At 41.9% G+C, this 24673-nt stretch overlaps 1 protein-coding gene across 1 annotated transcript; it reads left to right on the plus strand.

Annotated features, from left to right (window-relative positions):
- Positions 1-4517: 4517 nt before the first annotated feature.
- Positions 4518-8977, plus strand: MRGPRX2 (MAS related GPR family member X2). Its single transcript, XM_013994496.3, is given in 4 exon segments — positions 4518-4521; positions 5865-5916; positions 7971-8075; positions 8077-8977. Coding segments are annotated over 4 exon segments (1062 nt in total).
- Positions 8978-24673: the final 15696 nt, after the last annotated feature.

Genomic DNA, 24673 nt, shown 5'->3' on the forward strand with positions numbered 1-24673 from the left:
GACAGTAAAATTAGACATACAGAGACCAGCACTGGAATTGTCAGATAGTGTTAATATTTCTCTGTCTAATAGGGTTAAAGACATAAAAGAGGATGGATCATGTGAGCCAGCATCAAGACCAAGTCAAAAAATGACCAAGCACATTTTAAAACAAAATCTCAAGTAAAGCTTCTAGAAACTAATAATATATCCATTGAATTTAAAATTCAGTGGATGAATTAAACAGATTAGACACAATGGGAAAGACACTAATAATCTAGAAGATCCATCTAAAGAAATTACCCAGAAAGCTGCCTGGGAGACAAAGAGATAGAAAATAAGAAAGAAATGTTCAGGGATCTGGAGACTCAGAAAAGACAACCTAACATCTGTTGAATGAGACTTTCAGAAAAAGACAATAATAAAAATGATCAAAGGCACTAACAAGGATATAGTATTTACTATGCATCCCTGTTCTAAACTAGTAGAATGTTCACAGCAAATCCACAGGTAGGTAATGATGTCATCCCCACTTTACAGATGAGGAAGCAGAAACACAGAGGCGTTACGATATTTGTCTAAGGTCAAGACAAGATGCCAAGCGGCCTAGCTCCAGAGTTTGTGTTCCTAACCACTATGCAATATTTGAAGGGATATAGGAGAAAATTGTCCAGAAATAGTAAATGACAGTAATCCTGAAATCCTGGAAGCACCATAAACCCCCAACATGATATAAAAAGAAAGCCACTAGACACATTTTGGTGAAAGTGTATCACACCAGAGAAAAGGGAGGAGTACCCATCGTGGCTCAGTGGTTAACAAACCGACTAGTATCCATGAGGATGCAGGTTTGATTCCTGGCCTTGTTCAGTGGGTTACGGATCTGGCATTGTCGTGAGCTGTAGTGCAGGCTGCATACAAGGCTTGGATCCTGTGTGGCCGTAGGCCAGTGGCTACAGCTCTGAATTGACCCCTAGGAATCGACCTCTATGGAAGATCCCCCCTGGGAGCTTCCATATGCCATATGTGCAGCCCTAAAAAGACCAAAAAAAAAAAAAAAAAAAAAGAAGAAGAAGAAAAAAGAAAAAGAAAAATACAGAGAGAGAGAAAAGGCATATAACTGCAAGTGAGTGGCAAGTTGACTAAAGGCCAACCTCACAATGGTAACGCTGGTAGGCAAAGATGGCGGATCTACAATGTGCTGGAGAACAACTGTCACCTGTCACCCTACAATGCCAGCCTACAAAAATCACCTCTAGGAAATGAGGGTGCAACGGTGCCATTTGCAGATAGAGAAAAACTAGGGCACTTACCACCCACAGATGCTCACCAAAGGAACTTCTGAAGAATGAATTTCAAGGAATGGAAGATATGAGACATGAACTGGGAGGGTGAGCAAAAACATTGGTGGTTATGGTGATTATCGAACAAATATGGACAATTTTTTCTATGGCTGCGCCTGTGTCATACGGAAGCTCCCAGGCCAGGGACTTTCACCCCAGCAACGCTGGATCCTTTAACCCACTGTGCCAGACAGGGATGGAACCCACGCCTCTGCAGCAACATAAGCTGCTACAGTCAGATTCTGAACCCACCACACGACAGCGGGAACTCTGACACTCACTATTTAAAACTGTAAGTGTTTAACTGAGCTGGGGCAGGGGAGATGAAACGAAAAGAGTCAGAATAACATACCGGAGCACAGGAGGTCAGGAGGAAGGAGACAGGTTAAAGCTTTCTAAGGTCTTGGTGTCGCCCATCAGGAAGACAGATTTCTGGGGACAATTGTGCAGTTTGTCCACTGCACCAAAGTACAGGGCAGAGGAGGGGAATGGGGGCTGAAATACCATCCAAGTGCAGGACTATGACTATAGCTATCACCCTAAAAGGCTGCCTTTAGACTTTACATAAATATGTTAAGTAGCTATGGTAATAGCCTGGAAAACAGACAAAAGCATAAAACTTCCAGACAAGTTGAGGAGAAAAAAACATCCCCTGGAGAGCCAGTAATGTTCTGGGAGGTACAAAGAACTTTTTCTTCTGCTTCCACTTCTTGAGAAATCTTTTTAAAAGGGGAAGGTTCAAAAACCTGTTCCTGGTAAGTTGATGCCTTTAATTACTGTTGACTAAGCTTCCACAGGGTGGCAGCAGCATCTGTTACCAGCCTAGGTCCGTGTGAAGTCTTGTGACCTGCTTCCCGTTGGGGGCAAAGTTCTGCTTGGGAGTGGCAGGCACGTGAAGGTGCCACCTTCCTCATGCACACTCCAACATTCAGTATCAAGCTTTTGAGTCTTTGAATATCTGAAGATGAAAATATCTCAGTAGAGCTTCCATTACCCTTTCTACTCATGAGTATATTTTAGCGTTTTTTTTCACATGTCATTGCAGCACTATTTACACTAGCCAAGACTTGGAGGCATCCTAAATGTCTATCAACGGAGGAATGGATAAAGAAGATGTGCATATATACAGTGGAATATTGGTCTCCATGAAAAAGAATAAAATAACGCCATTTGCAGTAACATGGATGGACCTAGAGATTATCATACTAAGTGAAGTTAGACAGTGAAAGACAAACATCGTATGTTATCGCTTTTATGTAGAATCTAAAAAAGGATACAAACGAACTTACTTGCAGAACAGAACAGACTCACAGACTTTGAAAACAAACTTATGGATACCACAGGGGAAACGTGAGGGAGAGGAATGGACTTGGGGTTTGGGATTGGCATGTGCATACTGTGGTATACGGAATGATAGACCAAAAGGGACCTGTTGTATAGCACAGGGAACTCTACCCAATAGTCTGTGATGGTCTATATGGGAAAAGAATCTGAAAAAAGAATGGATGTGTGTACATGTATAACCGAATTGCTCTGTGTACAACACTGTAAATCCACTATACTTCAATAAAACTTTAAAAAAATGAAAAAAATATGAGTTTTCTAGAACTGAGTTGATCATTTTTCTATAGATTGCTAAGATTCTTTCTTAATAATGTCTAGGAGCTATAGATAGATATAGATATATTTTTCCAAGATATGCATTATAAGTATTTTTCTCAGTTTATTTGAATTGTTTAGAGTGGACTTTTCCATGCAGAAAAATTATTTTTTATTTTTAATTATTTTCATCAATTTTTTAAAATTCCTTTTTTTTTTTTTTTTTTTTTGGCCATGCCTGCAGCATGTGGCATTTCCCGGGCTAGGAAATGAATCTACGTCACAGCAGTAACCACAGCACTGACAATGCATGATCCTTAACTGACTGAGTCACCAGGAAACTCCTTTAACCAACATTTTAATTTAAGGCTTATGAGTCTTAAGATCTCCCCCTAATCTAGGGTTATATAAAAATTTCCCATTTTTTTCTTCTAATTCTTTATGCTTTCCTTATTTACATTTAAATATACAATCCATTAGAAGATTAACATGGTGTAAGATGTGAGGTATGATTCCTACTATATTTTATTCTAGATGGATTCCAAATTGCCCAATAATTTGATAAATTTCATACTTTTATTATTTTATCTCCACCCTGTCCCATTTGAAATGGCCCTCTCAGCATATACTGGATTCCACATTCACTTATGTTTGATTCCTGAGACTCTGCCCTGCTCCATTAATCTCACTGCCTGTTTTTTGTTTGTTTGATTTTTGTTTTTTGGTTTTGGGGATTTTTTTGGCCATGCCCATGGCATATGGAAGATCCCAGGCCAGGGATCAAAACTGCACCACAGTAGCAACCCAAGCTGCTGCAGTGACAATGCTGGATCCTTAACCCACTGAGCCACCAGGGAACTCCCTCTGCCTGTTTTTATGTTAGCATCTAATATTTGTACTTACCAAGGCTTCGAAACATGTTCTAATATCTGGTATGGCTGATCAGCCGTCATTGCTTTCTTTTTTTCTCCGGCAGTAGGTAAGGTTTCATTTTATTGTATTTCCTAATTCATTTTCATATATAGGAAAGCTATTATTTTCTATAGAGTAATTTTGTACCCAGCCAGCTTTCTGAACTACCCGTCTTTGTGGTAGCTCCTCAAGTTAACTTTCAAGGGTTTTCCAGGTGTGCTATCACACCATTCTCTCCAGAGCCCACACCTCCCATTTCCTAGCTGCACCATCCACTAGAAGCACCTGTCAAGATCGGCCATGACTGTATTGTATATCCCAAGGTCAATCCTTTTTTTTTCTTTTTTTTTTTTAATCATTGGAAGACTCTTATTCCTTTTTTTTTTTTTTTTTTTTTGTCTTTTTAGAGCCTCACCCACGGCATGTGGAGGTTCCCAGGCTAGGGGTCTAATCAGAGCCACAGCTGCCAGCCTACACCACAGCCAAAGCAACATCAGATCCAAGCCGCGTCTACAACCTCCACCACAGCTCATGGCAACACTGGATCCTTGACCCACTGAGTGAGGCCAGGGATCAAACCCCCATCCTCGTGCATACTAGTCAGATTCATTATCACTGAGCCACAACAGGAAATCTCAGAGTTAAGTTTTTAAAAGAAATAACAAGTAACAATTTGGCGGCAGCATGGGTATGTGAGAGGAAGTCATAGGAGCTAAGACTGAAAATACTGGTTGGCTCTAGATGATCTGAAAATAATCTAGTGAACAAATATGATGTAGAGGGAGAAAGGTGACAGTGAGTGCACATGCTATGCTAAATTCCTTATCTTACTTTTTTTTTTTTTTTTGCTTTTTAGGGCCACACCCATGGCACATGGAGGTTCCCAGGCTAGGGGTTGAATCAGAGCCACAGCTGCCAGCCTACGCCACAGCCATGCCAGATCTGAGCCACGTCTGTGGCCTACACCACAGCTCACGGCAACGCGAGATCCTGAACCCACTAAGCGAGGTCAGGGAACTGGTAACCTCATGGTGCCTAGTTGGATTCGTTTCTGCTGCACCACACCAGAAACTCCAAAACTCCTTATCGTTTATACTGGAATTCAATATATACCCTGTTGTTGACATTGAAGAATCAAAAATCTAACGGTAGGTTTGTTTGTCTGTTTTACTATATAAAGCTGTAATATTAACTTCTAAAAGAATTACGAATGGAAAATGGAAACTTTGGTTGCTACTGGGGAATGAGATTAGGAGAGGTTTTACATTTCATTTTATGTACCTTGTGTAATTTGAAATACAATGGATGTGCAGTCATTACTTCTGTGATTAAATTTTAAAAGATCGGAGTTCCCGTCGTGGCACAGTGGTTAACAAATCTGACTAGGAACCATGAGGTTGTGGGTTCGATCCCTGGCCTCGCTCAGTGGGTTAAGGATCTGGTGTTGCTGTGAGCTGTGGTGTAGGTTGCAGAGGCGGCTCAGATCCCACGTTGCTGTAGCTGTGGTGTAGGCCAGCAGCTACAGATCCGATTGGACCCCTAGCCTGGGAACCTCCACATGCCGCAGGAGCAGCCCAAGAAAAGGCAAAAAGACAAAATAAATAAATAAATAAATAAATAAATAATCAAGTGAGCCAGCCCATTCAGGGTTTTGAATGCCAAGCAAACTGTTCTTCAGCTATGCCAGCTCCCATTGTTTGGTGGGTCAGCTTCCTGCACAGGCTCACAGCGGGCAGCAAAAGGCTGTGGGACAGCCATTCCTCCCAGGGGAAAAGGGGTGGGGACCAGATAGGGTAGGACAGGAGAGAGCTGGAGATAAGTAATTGGAGTAAGGGCAAATGATAAATATCTCGTGAGGTTTCTTGTCTCACCCATCTCCAGGCTCTCATCTGCCAATACCCCTCCTGCAGGAAATCACAGGGGCTGTCCAGTATCTTGATAAGTCTCAGTCACCAGGTTTCTCTCCTGCTCCTGCAGGCACCTCCTTTTCCAGAGGGTGAAAAAGCAGTCTCTTCTGCTTGTCAATCACAGGAAAGGTCCTTCTTTTCCACTCACCACCTCCAGCAAGAAGAATGGTGCTAAGGTAAGAGTTTGCTCAAGAACTATCTTTGAGCAAAGGCAACCCCCCACCTCCGAGTTCATCTTGGGTCTGGGCATGCAGGGGTCATGGGCATCCATCAGCAAGAGTCAGGAGATGTGAAGCTCCCCCGTGGAAGCTTTGACTGCTGGCAGCATGGACTATGGAAGAACCAAGCGGGGTCCCCCAGGTTCTTCCTGCTTCTGTTCTATCTCCTTTTATGCTCCCTTTCTCTCGAAACATTCGAATCTGCAACCATAAAAAGGAATATTTTGCCCATCTTAATTTAGGGAGTGCGCTGGCATGCTGGCATTGTATTCCCAAGCTAAATTGCTGTTAATAAGCTCCAGTTTCACAGATTTGCTTGCTAGTCATTGTCTTTTGTTTCCTATCATTTTTGGGGTTTGGTTTTTGTATCCTTATAGATGGCATTGTCCCAGCAGAAAACACAGGGCACAATCTAATAGGGTAATTGAAGAGAGTTTAATGAAGGAAGGGACCAGTTACAAAAGTGTGGGCAGAGCTCAGGGAAATCTATAAAAGATGCTGAAGCCCCCAAGACAAGACTTCACAGGGAGCCGTTACCATTGCTGGGCCTGAAGGGGAAAAGGAAGAAGTTAGCAGAACTCAGGGAGGGCTGTAGCTGAAGGTGGAGTTGTCACTGTGGCTGTAGGAAAGGACCATAAGACAGGGGCTATGTCCTCAGGTAGAATGACACCACCACTGTCAACTCACAGCCTGGCAGGGAGAGAGCCAGGGAGTTAAAAAGCTCAAATCAGGGAGTTCCCATTGCGGCTTAGCAATAATGAACCCGACTAGTATCCGCAAGGATGTGGGTTCGATCCCTGGCCTCACTCAGTGAGTTAAGGATACCGGGTTCCCTTGAGCTGTAGGACATAGGCGTGGCTCGGATCCCACATTGCTGTGACTGTGGGGTGGGTCGGCAGCTGCAGCTCTGATTTGAACCCTAGCCTGGGAACCTCCATGTGCTGCATGTGCAACCATTAAAAAAAAGAAAAAAAAAAAGATGCAATCACTCTCTTCCTGCCCTCCAACCTCTCTCAGTATCTCCCTCTCACTGTTAGCAAACAGGAGCCAGAGGGAGAGGGAGCTCACCACTTAAGGCACAGAGATCTCTCCTCCTGGGACACAGAGAAGGGTACAGAAGATAGAAATGAGACTTGAAGGCAAACAGAGAAAAGCCATCTCTTCTTATAGCCCCCTCACAGTCACTAGTTCCTGGGGCTGGGTTAGTTTCTCATGGAACCTCCTTAGTTTGTTTCTTTGACTCTTTGCACCTCTTCTTTGGAATAATCTCTCACAATCACCATAAATGCCTTGAGAATAGAATGTAGTTATTGTTGTTGGGTTTGGGGAGGGGGGAGGCACAGGTATTTAGAAGTATTTTGAGTTTGTGATTTGAGCTTCTCTAGAAAGAAATCCATTATAAGCATGATTTAAACTGCATCTACCACACAGTGCCAGGCAATGGGGACACACCAATGGATGGAGAAAAGCACTTCCTGTCCTCCTAACGCTGACACCTCGAGCAAGTCCCAGCTTGAGAGGCCTGGCCACTCTCACACCTGTCACATTCCCTTCATGACCCTAAATCATGACATCCTCTCAGTCATTAAGATGGCCCACAAGCCATGTCTGGGGGTTTCTGATTTTCTGGCCCTAAAAGGAAATCTCAGTCCCAGGCAGAAGGAATGCTGAGCTCAGAGGCCCACCGTCACCCCCACATAACCTATTCAGACTTTCCTCCTCCTGCCCCCTGTATTGATGACACAGACCAGGAGGTTGAGTGGAAGTGATATTCCCATATTCGTAGGGAGACTGTGGTGCAGTAGAGTCCATGCATCTGAATCAGAGAGAACTGAGTTTGAATCCAGGTTCCAGGTCTCCAGGGCCATGTGGACTTCAGTAAGTATCTTAATCTCCGCAAGCGCCTCCAGTTCCCTCCTGTGTAACACAGGGACAGTACTTCCCACGTAGCAGGGTGGCAGTGAGCATCCGCAGTTACACAGCAGAGACTCATGTCTTGTCTGTGTCCCCAGGGGCACCCGTGGAGGGTTTCTGAGCCTGGATCCAACCACCCCAGCCTGGGAGACAGAACCCACACCAATGGGCGGAAGTAACCAGACCTGTTCTCAAGTTTTCGACCTTGCTGACGGGCATCATGGCCCTGGGAGGCCTGGCAGGAAACGCGGTTGTGATGTGGATCCTGGGCTTCCGCCTGCGCCGGAACTCCTTCTCCGTGTACATCCTCAACCTGGCGGCAGCTGACTTCCTCCTCCTCCTCCTCCACATTCTGTATTCCCTGCAGAACCTCATCATCTCCTTCCACTCCAGCGCATTCTCCTTCCCCAGATTTTTCACCACCGTGCTCACCTTTGCCTACCTCGCGGGCCTGAGCTTGCTCAGCGCCATCAGCACCGAGCGCTGCCTGTCGGTCCTGTGCCCCATCTGGTACCGCTGCCGCCGCCCCAGACACCTGTCAGCTGTCATGTGTGCCCTCCTCTGGGCTCTGTCCCTGCTGCTGAGCATCCTGGAAGCAAAGGATTGTGGCTTCCTGTCCATGAGCTTTAACCTCATTTGGTGTCGTTTGTTTGATTTCATCACTGCTGGGTGGCTGACTTTCCTATTTGTGCTCCTGGCTGGGTCCAGCCTGGCTCTGCTGGGCAGGATCCTCTCTAAGTCCCAGCGGCTGCAGCTGACCAGGCTGTATGTGACCGTGGCGCTCACGGTGCTGGTCTTCCTCATCTGCGGCCTCCCCTTCGGCGTCTACTGGTTCATCATAATCTGGATTCATAATGATTTGTTCATGTACTCCTGTCACTTCCTGGTGGCCACTACCCTGTCCTGTGTCAACAGCTGCGCCAACCCCATCATTTACTTCTTGGTTGGCTCCTTTAGGCGGCGGCAGAGGCCGAAGAGGCGAAGACGGCAGACCCTCAGGGTGGTTCTGCAGAAGGCTTTGGAGGACGTATGGGATGTGGATGAAAGTGAAGGCACCCTTCCTCAGGAGACCCTGGAGGTGTCAGGAAGCAGTCTGGTGCCCTGATTCGAGGTTTCTGCTTGGGTCAGACAGCTGTGGCTTCGAGAGCCAACTTTCTCCCTTTTGGTTTGGGAGGGTTTCTTAACTTCGCCTCCAGGCCCCTGATCTTAAAACAGTTCATTGGAGTTCCCGTTGTGGCTCAGCAGTTAACAAACCCAACTAGCATCCATGAAGACGGGGGTTAGATTCCCTGGCCTTGCTCAGTAGGTTAAGGATCCAGCATTGCCGTGAGCTGTGGTGTAGGTCGCAGACGTGGCTTGGATCCTGCGTTGCTGTGGCGGCTATAGCTCCGATTGGACCCCTAGCCTGGGAACCTTCATATGCCGCGGGTGTGGCCCCCCAAAAACAAACAAACAAAAAAACAAAACAGTTAAAACCATAATGTGGGCAGTGAGGATTAAATGAGATAAGGCCTGTTAGAGAAACACTGAGTGCATCATCTCAAGGACTGTCTTACCTGGGGGCCTCACCCCATCCCCATGAGAGCTTTGCCAACTCTAGGGTCCAGGACTGTTTCCTCTTTTGAAGAATCCCACCTTCAGGAGAAGCTGAATGCAGTGCAGAAAAGGTCTAAATTTTCTTTGGTCACTGCACTTGGTAGGGATTAAACATTTCATTTTTGACAAGTTGCTGCGGTCACTTTTTTTTATCATCTGTTTTGATACAGTTAAAAGACTTAAAGTTCAACCTAGCCCCAACGAGTAACCTTTGATTTCTGGCAGGCTTCAGAATGACTCCCTAGGGTCATCAATGTGTATGGAATAAATGACTTAATGAATGGATACATGATGAATTTTTACGTCTAGCCTGTGCTAAATCTCCATTTACCAGATTTGAGTCACCATCTTTAAGTGGGCGGCTGTCACCATCTTCAAATTTTTGCAAGCCTGAAGTTTTATAACCAGATAAATCAATATCAGAGCACATTTAAGGTTTGAGATGAGTCGTTCCTGTGGTTTCCTTCCACAGGCCCTCTAGCAGAATCCCACAGGCACCCCTTCTCATTCCTACCCCTTCGCCTTTGCCCAGATTCTCCCTCCCTGGGGCTCGCTAATCCTTCATGGATGTTTCCAGTGGGTCCTCCTAGACTCTGTTCTCTGAAGACAGGATCTATGTCAGATTTACCTTTTATTCCAAAGAACTCATCACATTGATTTTAGTAGCCTAATCCCAACATTTTTTGTTACCTGGTCTATAAAAATAACATATTAGGTTTAAAGGTTGCCTCTTTTAATATCTTTTTCTTTTTTAGTGTTTTCATTTTTTAAAGTTTTATTGACGTATAATTGATTTATAATGTTGGGATCACTTTGGCTGCACAACAAAGTGATTCAGATATACATGTGCACTAATAACCTTTTGTTTTTTTCACTGCAGTAAAGTTAAGAAACAGTGACTGCACAGATCATTGGTGTAGACAGTTCAATGAGTTTTGGTAATAAATACACACATCCATGTGACTAAAGTGCCAATCAAGGCATAACACATTTTCAACACCTCTGAAAGGTCCCTCGTGTTCCTGAGTCATTCTTCCCGCCCCAGAGTAGTAACTGTTTCTACTTCTGTCACCAAAGATTAGTTTTGCCTGAACTTTGACTTAAAATATTTAGACTCATGTGGTGTACTTTTTTGCTCCAACCTTCTTTCACTCAACATAATATTTTGAGGATTTACTTATGTCATTGCATTGTATATACCAGTAGTTTGTCGCTTTTATAAAGCTGAGTACTCTTTCACTGGATGGGTGTATACTGTTTATTTTTATATGGATAGATATGTGTCATATTCCACTTTTGGCTTTTGTGAATAAAACTACTGTAAACATTCCTTTTTTTTTTTTTTTTTTTTTTTTTTTGTCTTTTTGCCACTTCTTGGGCCCCTCCTGCGGCATATGGAGGTTCCCAGGCTAGGGCTCCAATCGGAGCTGTAGCCGCTGGCCTACACCATAGCCACAGCAACATGGGATCCAAGCTGCGTCTGTGACCTACACCACAGCTCATGGCAACGCTGGATCCTTAACCCACTGAGCAAGGCCAGGGATTGAACCCCAACCTCATGGTTCTTAGTCAGATTTATTAACCACTGAGCCATGATGGGAACTCCCAAAACTACTGTAAACATCCTTATCCAAGCCTTTTTGGGGACATATGCTTTCATTTTTCTTGGATAAATATCCTGAACTGATATTGCTGGGCCATGGGAAAATGTACGCTTAACTCTATGAGAAACTGACAAACTCTCTTCTAAAGTGGTTGTGCTGGAGTTTCCACTGTGGCACAGTGGGTTAAAGACCCAACATTGTCTCTGCAGGGGCTTGGGTTGCTGTGGGGGCGTGGGTTTGATCCCCAGCCCGGAAAAATAGGTTAAGGATCCAGCATTGCTGTAGCTGTAGCTGGGATTCAGTCCCTAGCACGGGAATTTCCACATGCTGTGGGTGTGGCCCAAAAATAAAATTTAAAAATTAAAAAAATATAATGGCTGTGCTATTTCCCATTTCCACCAGCAATGTATGAACATTCCAGTTGCTCTACATGCTCCCCAACAAACATGGTTCTACCAGTCTTTTGAATTTCAGTCATTCTAAGGAGTATGAAGTGGTATCCCGTTATGGTTGGTTTTTTTTGGTTTTTTTGGTTTGGTTTTTTTTTTGCTTTTTGAGGGCTGCACCCACGGCATATGGAGGTTCCTAGGCTAGGGGTCGAATGAGCTGTAGCCACTGGCCCATACCACAGCCACAGCAACTCCAAATCCGAAGCACATCTGCGATTTACACCACAGCTCACAGCAACGCCAGATCCTTAACCCACTGAGCAAGGTCAGGGATCGAACCCAAAACCTCATGGTTCCTAGTCAGATTCATTTTGGCTGCACCACAACGGAAACTCCCCCATTATGTTTTAACTGGCATTTCTCAAATGACTTAGGAAATTGAGCATCTTTTCATGTGCTTATTGGCTACTTGTATTTCTTTGAAGTGTCTGTATATGTTTTGCCCATTTTCATTAAGTGTTTCCCTTTTTCTCTATTTATTTGTAGAAGTTTTTATGAGCTGAATGTGAGTCCTTTTTGAGTTATATGTATTATAAATATTTACCTATTTGGCAGCTTGCTGTTCATTTTTAATAAAAATATTTTAAAGCACTTTATAGCTTTATAGAAAAATTGCACAGAAAGTACAGAGGGTTTTCCCATATACTCCTTCTCCCCATCCCTACTCCCCACTACACACACAGTTTCTCCTGTTACTAACATTTCCCATTAATGTGGCACATTTATTAAAATTGATGAACCAGAGTATCCATCGTGGTTCAGCAGTTAACAACTCTGACTAGCATCCATGAGGACACAGGTTCAATCCCTGGCTTTGCTCAGTGGGTTAAGGACACAGCGTTGCCATGAGCTGTGGTGTAGGTTGCAGATATGGCTCAGATCCTGCATGGCTGTGGTATAGGCTGGCAGCTACAGCTCTGATTAGACCCTTAGCTTAGGAATCTCCATATGCTGTGAGTGTGGGCCTAAAAACCAAAATAAATAAATAAATAAAATAAAATTGATGAACCAATATTGACACATTATTATAACCTGAATTCCATAATTTACATTAAGGCTCAATCTTTGTGTTGTATAGTTCAATGGGTTTGACAAATGCAGAATATCATGCATCTACCATTATAATATCATATAGAATATTTTCTTGGACCCCAAAATAAATTGAATACAGATCATATTAATCACAGTTATTTTGAAGTCCCAGTCTGATAATTCCAAAAATCTCAGCCAAATTCTTTTTTTTTTTTTTTTGGTCTTTTTTTTAGTCTTTTAGGGCTGCATCCATAGCATATGGATGTTCCCAGGCTAGGGGTTCAATCAGAGCTGTAGCTGCCAGCTTACGCCAGAGCCACAGCAATGTGGGGTCCGAGCCACATCTGCGACCTACATCACAGCGCATGGTAACGCAGGATCCTTAACCCACTGAGAGATGCCAGGGATTGAACCCCTGTCCCCATGGATGCTAGTCGGGTTTGCTAACCACTGAGCCATGACAGAACTCCCAAATTCTAAATTCTTTTTTTTTTTTTTTTTTTTTTTTTGTCGTTTGTCTTTTGTTGTTGTTGTTGTTATTGCTATTTCTTGGGCCACTCCCGAGGCATATGGAGGTTCCCAGGCTAGGGGTCCAATCGGAGCTGCAGCCACCGGCCTACGCCAGAGCCACAGCAATGCGGGATCCGAGCCGCGTCTGCAACCTACACCACAGCTCACGGCAACGCCGGATCGTTAACCCACTGAGCAAGGGCAGGGACCAAACCCGCAACCTCATGGTTCCTAGTCGGATTCGTTAACCACTGCGCCACAACGGGAACTCCCCAAATTCTAAATTCTTACATGGAGAATCCTACATGGGGATTCAATTGATCCTATTGTTAATACTGATAAAGATGAGAAATCTAAGTTTACTATTCAAATCTCTAACTATTACTGATAATAGAATTTGGAAGAAAATCATAACAAGTTGTTGCTTCTTGAGAATAGGATTCTGAAGACTTTTACTTTTACTGTTCATTTCAATGCTTCTAAGTTAACTGGAAAGAGATTGTAAACCTGCAAACGTCACTACTATGATGAGAAGAAAGGGTGGGACAGGCCATGGAGAACCTGGAATGACACGTAAGGAGGGTGTGCTTTATTCTCAGCATTGCTGTCCAGGCACACAGTTGGCAGCAGAAGGCTCCACAACAACAACCCCTTGCAGGGACCAGCACCAAATTGGGGTATGGATGGGCAGAGGCTGAGAGATGGGAGAAGAGTTGGACCAAATGTTGAGAAACATCTCATGAGGGATCATTACTCAGAGAACTGCACACACTCATTTGCCAGCAGGTCCCTGTACAGGAAATCACGGGCGCTGCGCAGCAACTTGATAAGCCTTCTCCAGGCACCAGGCTTCACCCCACTCCTGCTGGCACCTCTCCAAGACAGAGACGTGTCCTCTAGAGATGGTCAGTCTTAGGAGACTTTTCCCTTCAGTACAGGTCTGCCTGTCACCTCCAGCAAGAAGAACAGAGGAAAGGTACGTTATCAAGTATTTATTTCCAAAGCCACCTTTGGGTTTTTCCTCTTCATGCCCATTCACATAACTCCACCTGGGGATGACATTCAGGAAGTCACAGTAGCTCCAACAGGAAGCTCCCTCCTGGCAACTTCAGGTGCTGTCAACCTTGACCGTGGAGATCTGAAATGGTGAACCAACACTCTTCCCCCTTATTAGATCTTATCTCCATTCCCCCTCCACCTCAACCATTCAAATGTGCTATCATGGTGAGAAACCTGTTGCCTTCCTTAATTCAAGGAGCAAGACTGGGCACACACATGCATCCCAAAACTAAAGCAATTGTGAATAACCCAGTCTTCTGTTTTACTTGCTTTTCAAATGTTCTTTTCCTGTCTGTATCTCTCAGACTCGAGGCAAAAAGCAGGTGGTCTAATATGAGATGACTGCAAAGAGTTTAGTTAAGGGACACTTTACCAATATGAGCCAATTAGGGAAAGTTACATGGGACAGTGACTCCCACTCCCTAAGGAAAGTAATAGAAGGAAATCTTAACATTACTAAGCTTGGAAGACTAGGGAAGGAGAAGTTACCCGAACTTATAGAGGGCTCTGGCTCTGGCTGTAGTTGTCACTGTGGCTGTAGGAAAATGCCACCAGAGAGGACTATGCCCCTGTATGTAGAATCACATCACCGCTGCTAACTCACAGCCTGGCAGGAGAAAGCTAGGAAGCTAAAAAAATTTTTTTAAAAATCCCCAAATCACTCTCCTCCTGCCCTCCAAACACCTGTCAGTGTCTTGATTTCACTGAAAGCAACCACAGCCAGAGGGAAAGGGAGACCATCATGAGGCACTAAGATGTCTTCTCCCAGGATGCAGAGATGGGTACAGAAGATGGAAACAGCATTTGAGGGCAAATGGAGAAAATCCATGTCATCTAATGGCCCCCTCACTGCTGGGACCTCCTCTATCTCAGTGTTACTGCATCAATTTCCTTAGTTTGTTTCTTTGCTATTTGCTTGTCTACACCTCTATCTAGTGTCACTTCTTTGGAATAATCTTTCCCATTAACATAAATGCCTTGAGAATGCAATGCAGTGGGGTGTTTTTGTTCTTGCTTTTTTTTTAAAGAGGGATTTATAAGTATTTTATGCTTTTGATTTTGGCTGCTCTAAAAAGAAACCCATTATGAGAGTGACTTAACAAGAGAGATGTTACTAGGACTGGGCTGGTGACTCCAAGGCATTAGACACCAGGGCTTTCTCAATGCCAATAGTTCCGAATACCCCTATCCATCCCGTCCCCATCTGGCACCACTGATGCTGCCCTAGATACATGTCAGTTGTCATGTGTACCCTGCTCTGGGTCTCATTCCTCCTGCTGAACATCCTGTAAGAGAAATACTGTGGTTCCCTGTTGGCAACTTGGATTTTGTTTAGTGATAGGCACTTTATGTCTTTATCACTACCTGGATTTTCAATTGAAATATAATTGACCTATAACATTGTATTAAGTTTAAGGTATACAAGGCGTTCATTTGACACACTGATATATTGCAACATGATTGCCACCACAGTGCTAGATAACATCTGTCATATCATATAATTATCATTTCTTTTTTATGTTGGGAATCTAGTCTCATAACAACTTTGTAAACAAGGCTGCAGTGAATGTTAAGGGGTGCGTGTATCTTTTTGAATTAGTATTTTATAGTCTTTGGATAAATACCCAGAAGCAAAATAGTTGGATCATATGGTAGTTCTCTTCTTAATTTGAGTGTGTGTGTGTGAGAGAGAGGAATTGCCTATTTTCCATAGTGGCTGTACCAATTTACATTCCCACCAACAGGGCGTGATGGTTCCCTTTTCTCCACATCCTCATCAACATTTATTTCTTGCCTTTTGATAGTAGCTATTCCAACAGTCATGAGGTGATATCTCATTGTGGTTTTGATCTGCATTTCCCTAATAATTAATGATGTGCCTGTTGACCATCCATATGTTTTCTTTGTAAAAATGTCTATTCAGGAGTTCCCGATATGGCACAGCCGAAATGAATCAACAAGTATCCATGAGGATGAAGCTTCTTATTCCTGGCCTCACCCAGTGGGTTGTGGATCCAGCATTGCTGTGAGCTGTGGTGTAGGTTGCAGACGAAGTTCGGATCCTGCATTTCTGTGGCTGTGGTTATGGCCAGCAGCTGTAGCTCCAATTTGACCCCTAGCCTGTGGGTGAACCCCCCCAAAAAAAAGTCTATTAAGCGCCTCTGCACCTTTTTTAAAATCAGTTTTTGTTCTTGTTAAGTTGTATAAGTTTAAGTTTTATTGACATATAGTTAATTTACAAGGTTGTGACAATTTCTGCTGTACTGTATGTATTCTTTACATATTTGGGTTATTAACTCCTTGTTGGATATATGAGTGCAAATATCCTCTCCCATTGGTAGGTTGCATTTTCATTTTATCAATGGTTTCCTTTGTTGTACAGAGCTGTTTAGTTGATGTAATCCCATTTGTCTATTTTTGCTTTTGTTTCCCTTGCTTGAGGAGACATATCCAGAAAGATATTGCTAAAAGCAAGGTCAAAAAGAGTACAATCTATGTTTTCCTCTAAGAGCTTTATGGTTTCAATCTTATATTCAAGTTTTTAACCCATTTTGAGTTGGTTTTTGTGCATGGTGTGAGACAGAGGTCATATATATATATATATATATATATATTTTTTTTTTTTTTTTTTGCTTGTGGGTTTCTAGTTTTCCCAACACGGATTATTATCCTTTCTCTACTATATGTACATTGCTCCTTTGTCATATATTAATTGTCCATATTTGTGTGCATTTTATTTCTGTGGCCCTCAATTATCTTCCATTGATCTATGTATCTGTTTTTCTGCCCAAACCATGACGTTTTGCTTGCTATAATTATATGAGATAGTTTGAAACCAGGGAATGTGATATCTCCAGCTTTGTTCTTTTTTCTCAGGATTGCTTTGGCTACTTAGGGTCTTCTGTGATTCCATACAGAATTTTTTTTGTTCTGTTTCTGCGAAAAATGTCCTTGGGATTTTCATAGGAATTTCATCAACTCTGTAGATTTCTCTAGGTAATATGGATATTGTAACAATGTTAATTCTTCTAATTTATGAACATGGACTACATTTCCATTTATCCAGTGCCTTCTTCAGTTTCATTCTACAATGTATTTCACCTCCTTTGTTAAATCTACTTAAGTATTTTACTCTTTTTATTACTATTATAAATGAGATTGCTTCTTAATTTCTCTTTCTGCTGGATCACTGTTAATGTATAGAAACACGACAGATTTTTGTATGTTGATTTTGTACCATGCAACTTTACTGTATTTGCTTATTATTTTCCTTTAGAATCTTCAGCGTTTTCTATATATAATACCATGTCATCCACAAATAGTGGCAGTTTTACTTCTTCCTTTCCAGTTTGGATGCTTTTTCTTTCTTTTTCTTGCTTAATTGCTCTGGCTAGGACCCACAATACTTTGTTGAATAAGAGTGGCAAGAATGGGTATCTTTGTTTTTTTCCTGATTTTAGCAGGGTATCTTTCAGTTTTTTACCCACAGTATGTTTGTTGTGGGTTTGTCATATAAAATCTTTATGTTGAGGTTATGTCCCTTCTATACCTATTGTGTTGAGAATTTTGTAATAAATGTGTGTTGAATCTTGTCAAATACGTTTTCTGTGTCTGAGATGATCATATGGTTTTCATCCTTCATTTTGTTAATGTGATACATCACATTGATTGTTTTGCAGCTGCTGAACCATCTTTGCATTCCTGGAATAAATCCTACTTTATCATGATGTATGACACTTTTAATATATTATTGTATTTGCTTTGCTGATATTTTGCTGAGAATTTTTGCATCTATGTTCATCTTTTTTCTTAGCACCATAATTTTCTTTTGTGCATGTGTGTTGTTTTTGGGTTTTTTTGGATTTTTTTTTGTTTTTTTGTGGGGTTTTTTTTGTTTGTTTTTTTTACTCAGTGCTCTAAATTTGCTAAATTTTATTTTTGAGGCCCTGAAATGTGTTTTAGTTTTTTATTTTTTTAAGCTTTTTATTAATTTACTTTTTTCCCCACTGTACAGCAAGGGGATCTGTTTTTGGTTTTGATATCAGGGTAATGGTCTAATTTTCATTTAAAGCTTCTGCTTCATTGCTGGCTTTCTGTCTGTATGATCTATCCTTCAGTGTAAGGGGGGTGTTAAAGCCTCCTACTATTATTGAGTTGCAGTCAGTTTATCTTTTTAAGTCTATTAATAACTGCTTTATATACCTTGGTGCTCCTATGTTAGGTACATATATATTAACTACTATTATGTCTTCTTGATTAATTGTACCCCTTATCACTATATAATGTACATCTTTGTCTCGTTATCTTTTTCAGCTTGAAGTTTTGTCTGATCTGAGTGTGGCTACATCTACTTTCTTTTGGCTGCCATTTGCTTGGGTTATATCATATTCCATCTCTCCACTTTGAGCCTATGTTCATCTTGAGCTTAGGTGAGTCTTCTGGAGGCAACATATAGTTGAGTTTTGTTTTTTAATCTATCCAGCCACTCTCTATGTCTTTTGACTGGTGTATTCAATCCATTTACATTTAGGATGATTATTGTTACATGAGTAATTAATACTGCCATTTTATCTTTTGTTTTGTAGTCAGTCTATATCTCCACTGTTTCTTTTTGGTTTTGTTTTTTGTTTTTTGGGGGGGTTTTTTTGTGCCACTTGAGTTTAGTGGTTTTCTATGACGTTTTTCTCAGTTTCCTCTTTTTTTATATTTCATATCTCAGCTCTAGATTTATGCTTTATGGTTGTCATGGGATTTGTATAAAATGTCTCATAGATAAAATAGTTTTCTGCTGATAGCATCTTATTCCTTTTATGTTTTGGGGATCTCAAATTATCTTTTTTATGTTGCAAATTCATTACTAAACTGAAGTCGTAGTTATCTTTTTCTGTTTTTTTCCCCTTTAATCTTTATACTATAATAAAGTGTTTAAAAATGTATTCTGATCCAGAGTTGTAGTTTTCTAATTCTGTCTGTGCATTTATCACCTTACTCAAAGTTTTGTGTTCTTCTTCCTTTGTTTCTGGTTAAACAGCTCCTTTCAACATTTCTTGTAAGGCATGTCTAGTGTTGATGAACTCTTTCAACTTTTGTCTGAGAAAACTTTTTTCTCCTTTACATCTGAATGATAACTTTATTAGATAGAGTATTCTCAGCTGATGGTTTTTATCTTTCACTATTTTGAACATGCCATTCCACTCTTTCCCAGCCTGAAGAGTTTCTGTTGCAAAATATGCTAACTGGATTCCGTTTTACAATCCCTTTTCCCTGGCTGACTTTGAAAGTCTTTCCTGTCATTGATTTTTGCAGTTTTAATTACTGTGTCTTGGAGAAGATCTCTATGTGCTAAGGTAATTAGGTGAAACTTTAGCTTCATGGACTTTCATATCCAGTTTCTTGCCTGAATTTGGGAACTACTCGGCTATTGTTTTTGCTTATCTTTGAATTTTTTGGCCACATTGACAGGATATGAAAGTTCCTGAGCCAGGGATCAAATCCGAGCTACAGCTGTGACCTACACCACAGCTGTGGCAATGCCAGATATTTAACCCACTGAGCTCGGCTGGGGATCAACAGAGATAATGCCAGATCTTAACCTGCTGTGCCACAGCAGGAACTCCACCGCTATCATTTTTAAAATAAACTCTCTATTCCCTTTTCCCTCTCTTCTCCCAAGATACTCATAACCCTAAAGTTGCCCTTCCTAAAAAAAGTTAAAATAGATCTCACAGAATTTCCTCATTTTTAAAAGATCTTAATTCTCTTCTTCTACTTGCATCATTTCTAGATTTCTATCCTCAGGCTTGTTAATCCTCTTTTCTAAATGGTCTGCTCTATTTCCAATGCTTTCTAATGTTGTTTCTAATGTTTCCATCTTGTATATTAAGTTCTTCAGCTTCAGAATTTCTGTCTGGTTGCTTTGTTGTTATGTTATTGTTGTTGTTGCTTTCTTTTTAGGGACACATCTGTGCATATGGAAGTTCCCAAGCTGGGGGTTGAATCAGAGCTGCAGCTGCTGGCCTATGCCACAGCCACAGCAATGATGGATCTGAGCCATGTCTGCACCCTACATCACAGCTCATGGCAACACCGGATCCTTAACCCACTGAGCAAGGCCAGGGATCAAACCCACATCCTCATGAATAATAGCTGGGTTCGTTACCACACAGCCATGATGGGAACTCCTGTCTGGTTCTTTTTTTTAAAGTTTCAATCTCTTTGGTAAAATATTTCTTCTGTTCATTAATTTTATTTTTGAGCTCACTGAACTGCCCTTCTGAGTTTTCTTGTAATACACAGTTTCTTCATGATAGCTGTTTTGAATTCTCTATCAGTTAGATCATTATATTCTGTGATTTAAAGTTTGCTTTCTGGAGTATCGTCATTTTCTTTTTGTGATACAGTGCACTGTGGTTCTTTAAGGTGTTTAATGAGTTTTTCCTCTACTGGCACATTTGAAGTAGTGAACCCCTTTCTTCATTAGTTAGAGCTTTTTTATTTTTACTTGATTCTAACAATTCAATGGCTTAGAAATGAGAGGCCTTTCTTAGGTGGTGCTATAGAGTAAGTTTTTGGTTTCTCTTGCCTGAGCTGCCCCTGGTTATATTTGAGAGCTGGCCCTTTCCACTCTCCATTGCTTCTGTCAGAGGTGTAGCCTGGTGCCCTTGTTATCATTGCTTGTGCTTCTCTGGTCCTTGGTGCCTTGCTGCTGCTGGCATCACCACCTGGGGCACTGAAATAGTGGACACTTCCACTGCGTCCGGTAACTCCTAAGTCACAGGCTCCACTGCTGCAGTGGAGAGGGGGGACAGATGGGAGCTAGGGTTGTGGATGTCTCTCTCATGTCTGATATTGAGTTTACAGACTCCACTGTGGATAACAGGGAACAAAGAGCCAGAGGTGTGGGCACCTTTGTGACTTGAAGGATGGGGTCATAGGCACTATTGTCACTGCTGCAGCTAGGAGGCCAGAGTCATATGCCCTACCTCCCCTACTGCTTCTGTGGTTGAGGGCTCAGCTGCAGTGGCCAGGGAACCAGGATTTCAGGCACTGCTTCTGCTGTTCCCCTGGTTCTGCCTTCAAAATTTGTTCCAAACTGAAGTGAGCCTTTTGAAGGTAGCATCTAGTTGTGTCTTGTTTTTGTATCTATCCAGCCACCCTGTGTCTTTTGATTGGTAAATTCAATCCATTTACATTTAGAGGTATCTTTGATATGTGAGGACTTACTAATGCCATTTTGTTAACTTGTTCTCACTAATGCATTAATGTACTTTTTTATATTTCTGCTTGCCTTTGTAAATTAGCTATTTTCCATAGTGATAAGCTCTGTCCCCCACTCCCCACCCCACACCCCCCACTTTTTTAGTATACCTGCTCTGGGTTTTTGCTTTGTGGTTATTATGAGGTTTATATAAGACATCTCATAGGCAAAAGAGTACATTTAAAGCTAATAGCAACTTATTTTTGATCATCTGCAAAAGCTTCTCCCATTTACTCTCCCCTTTTTAATTAATTAATTAATTTATTTATTTATTTAGTCTTTTAGGACTGCACCTGCAGCATATTGAAGTTCCCAGACTAGGAGTTGAATTGGAGCTGTAGCTGCTGGCCTACACCTCAGCTACAGCAATGCCAGATCCAAGCCACATCTGTGACCTACACCACTGCTTGTGGCAATGACAGATCCTTAACCCACTGAGCAAGGCCAGGGATTGAACCTGGGTCCCTATGGACACTAGTCGGGATCATTACCACTGAGCCAAGACGGGAATTCTGACTTTTTATATTTTTGATACACTTATTTAAATTGTGTATTTGTTAATACATCACAGTGGCTATAATTATTTTGAATAACCTTTTCCTTTGACCTTTATACTATAGTTATGTGGTTAACACACCATCCTACTACAGATTTTACATTTTCCAGGTCTGATTATATATTTACCTTTTTCAGTGTGTTGTACATTTTTACGTTTTCATGTCACTGATTAGTGTCTTTTCATTTTAGCTTGAAGAACATTTTTCAGCATTTTCTTGCAAGGCAGATCTAGTAGTAAAGGAATCCCTCAGCTTTTGTTTGTGTAAGAAAGTCTTTATTTCTCCTTTATATATGAAGGATAACTTTGCTGGGTAGAGTACTTTTGTCTGGCAATTTTTTTTCTTTCAACACTTTAAATATGTTATTCCAAGCTCTCCTGACCTATAGGGTTTCTGCTGAGAAATATGATACTAGTCTAATGGAGATTTCTTTGTATGTTAGATTATTTCTTCTCTCATTTCTTTGATAATTCTTTATGCTTGACACTTGACAGTTTTATTATAATGTGTCTTAGAGAAGGTCTTTTTGCATCAAGATAATAGGGTGAGGTATTAGCTTCATGTATTTTGATGTCCAATTCTCTCCTCCAGGTTTCAGATTGTTCTCAATTATTATTTTTTAAATAAACTTTCTGCTCCCTTCTCTCTCTACTCTCCTCTGATTATTCTAATTTTGTTCTTTTGATGGATTCCCATAGATCACCTGGATGTTATTCACTCTTTTTCATTCTTTTTTCTTTATTCACCTTTAGTTGGATTATTTCAAAATTCCTACCCTCTAAATCACTTATACTATCTTCCAGTTGCTCTATTCTACTGCAGATGCTCTCCATTGCATTTTTCATTTCATTCGTTGAGTTATTCAGCTCCAAAATTTCTGTTTAGTTTTCCTTTACGATTTCTTTGTCTTTGGTGAAAATCTCACTTTGATGTATTTTTTTTTCAAGATTTCATTGAGTTGTCTTTCTGAGTTTTCTTATTGCTCACTGAGTTTCTTAAACAAAGCCATTTCTAACTCTTCTATCAGCTAATTAACAAAATCCCATGCCTTTGAGCCTGGTTTTTGCATAGTTGTTATTTTCTTTTTGTAATGACACGTTTTGTTGATTTTTCTTGTTCTTCTTTGTTTTGCACTGCTACTTTCACATGTGAAGTAGGAGACATCTCCTTAAATCTTTACTAGTTGCCTTCAGATGGATATTCTGTTCAGCAGTGGTTTTGTTATCTGGGTTTTTCTCTATTTTTGTATCAGTACACTTGCTCCATTCTCCTTGCTCTCTTGTAGCAGAATTTGTAAGCTTTTAAGACTTTTCTGGTTCTGAGAACTCACAGACACACTGTCAGAAATCTCTTTTTTGTGTTCCAGAAGGTGGTGCTGTAGCTCAGTTTGTGCTTTCTCCCTCGATCCTAGACCATGGCCTGTTTTCTGAGTTCACTCCCTGTCTACGGGAGCTCATTCCAGGCAGGCACAAGGGGCGAGCACAGAGTTGGTGCAGGTGGAAGTTTGGCACTTGGGGCATTGAGGGGGTGCACAGACAAAGCAGAAAGTGTGTGATACTCCCAGAGGCTCATGGGTAGACTTCCTGCTGAGAACAATCCCTGTAATGCCCTTTGAAATTCCTATCTGCCTCATTCCCAATATCCCTCCTCCCCCTAAGTCATGGAGAACCCACTTCAGTACTCTGGATCCTGCCAGAGAGAAAGGGGTTTCTCCAATCACGTCTCACATAACTGGGGTAGCCAGGCACTCACTTACCACTCTCCTTTTCCCTGTGGAAGCGATCATTTCCATGAGGCAGATCAGCCCCATGCCCTGTTTCCTTTAGGAGGAGGTGGGGAATACCCTGGGAAAGCCTCTGTCACAGCCTCCACTGTGATCAAATTCTCTTTATTTTCCCTAATGGCATTCCTGAATCTCCCCCTTGGGAAAACTGTATTCCTGTAAGTTCTCTCTCGTTTGTGGGAATCTGCCAGGGTCAGCGTTCTCCAGTGTTTTCCCCCAGCTACAGCAAGAGGGGTCTGGACAGGTTCACTGGCTCTTCAGACTCCAAAGGCCATTCAAGGTCTGTCTGCATATTACTGGATATACAGATGGGCAAGACTCCTCCTAGGTTCTTTGGTGTGTGGTGCTATATCCCACAACACCCACAAAGGCACTGCTGTTTGTGGATGGATGTTTGGTTTGCTGTTTAAAAAGGAGGGATAAAAAAGAGGCATGTCTTAGGAGCAGCCAAGATGACAAAGTAGAAAGACCCTGAGCTCACATCCTCTCATGAACACATCAAAATCACAGCTACCTTCAGAACAACCATCAGTGAAAAAAAGAACCTACCAGAAAAAATCTACAACTAAAGAACATAAAGGAACCACAATGAGAAGGGTAGGAGGAACAGGCTCATGATAAAATCAAATCCCATACCCCTGGTGAGGGCAACCCACAAACTGGAGACTAATTATATTGCAGAGCCTCTCCCAGAGGACTGAGTTTTGAGCCCCATGTCAGGATCCCCAGCCCAGAGGTTTAGCTCTAGGAAGATGAGCCCCCAGAGTATTTGGCTTTAAAGACCAGTGGGGCTTAATTTCAGGAGCCCCACAGGACCAGAAGAAATAGAGAATCCACTCTTAAGGGCGTGCACAAAATCCCACGTGCACCGGGGCCCAGGGAAAAAGCAGTAATTTGATAGAAGCCTGCGCCAGACCTACCTGCTGGTCCTGGAAAGTCTCCTAGAGAAGTGA

This window comes from Sus scrofa, chromosome 2, assembly GCF_054392235.1.
Source record: "Sus scrofa isolate SSC_HxYL_T2T_F1_AM1 chromosome 2, Sscrofa_HxYL_maternal_Yorkshire_Landrace_v2.0, whole genome shotgun sequence".
In the NCBI taxonomy this organism is placed as follows: domain Eukaryota; kingdom Metazoa; phylum Chordata; class Mammalia; order Artiodactyla; family Suidae; genus Sus; species Sus scrofa.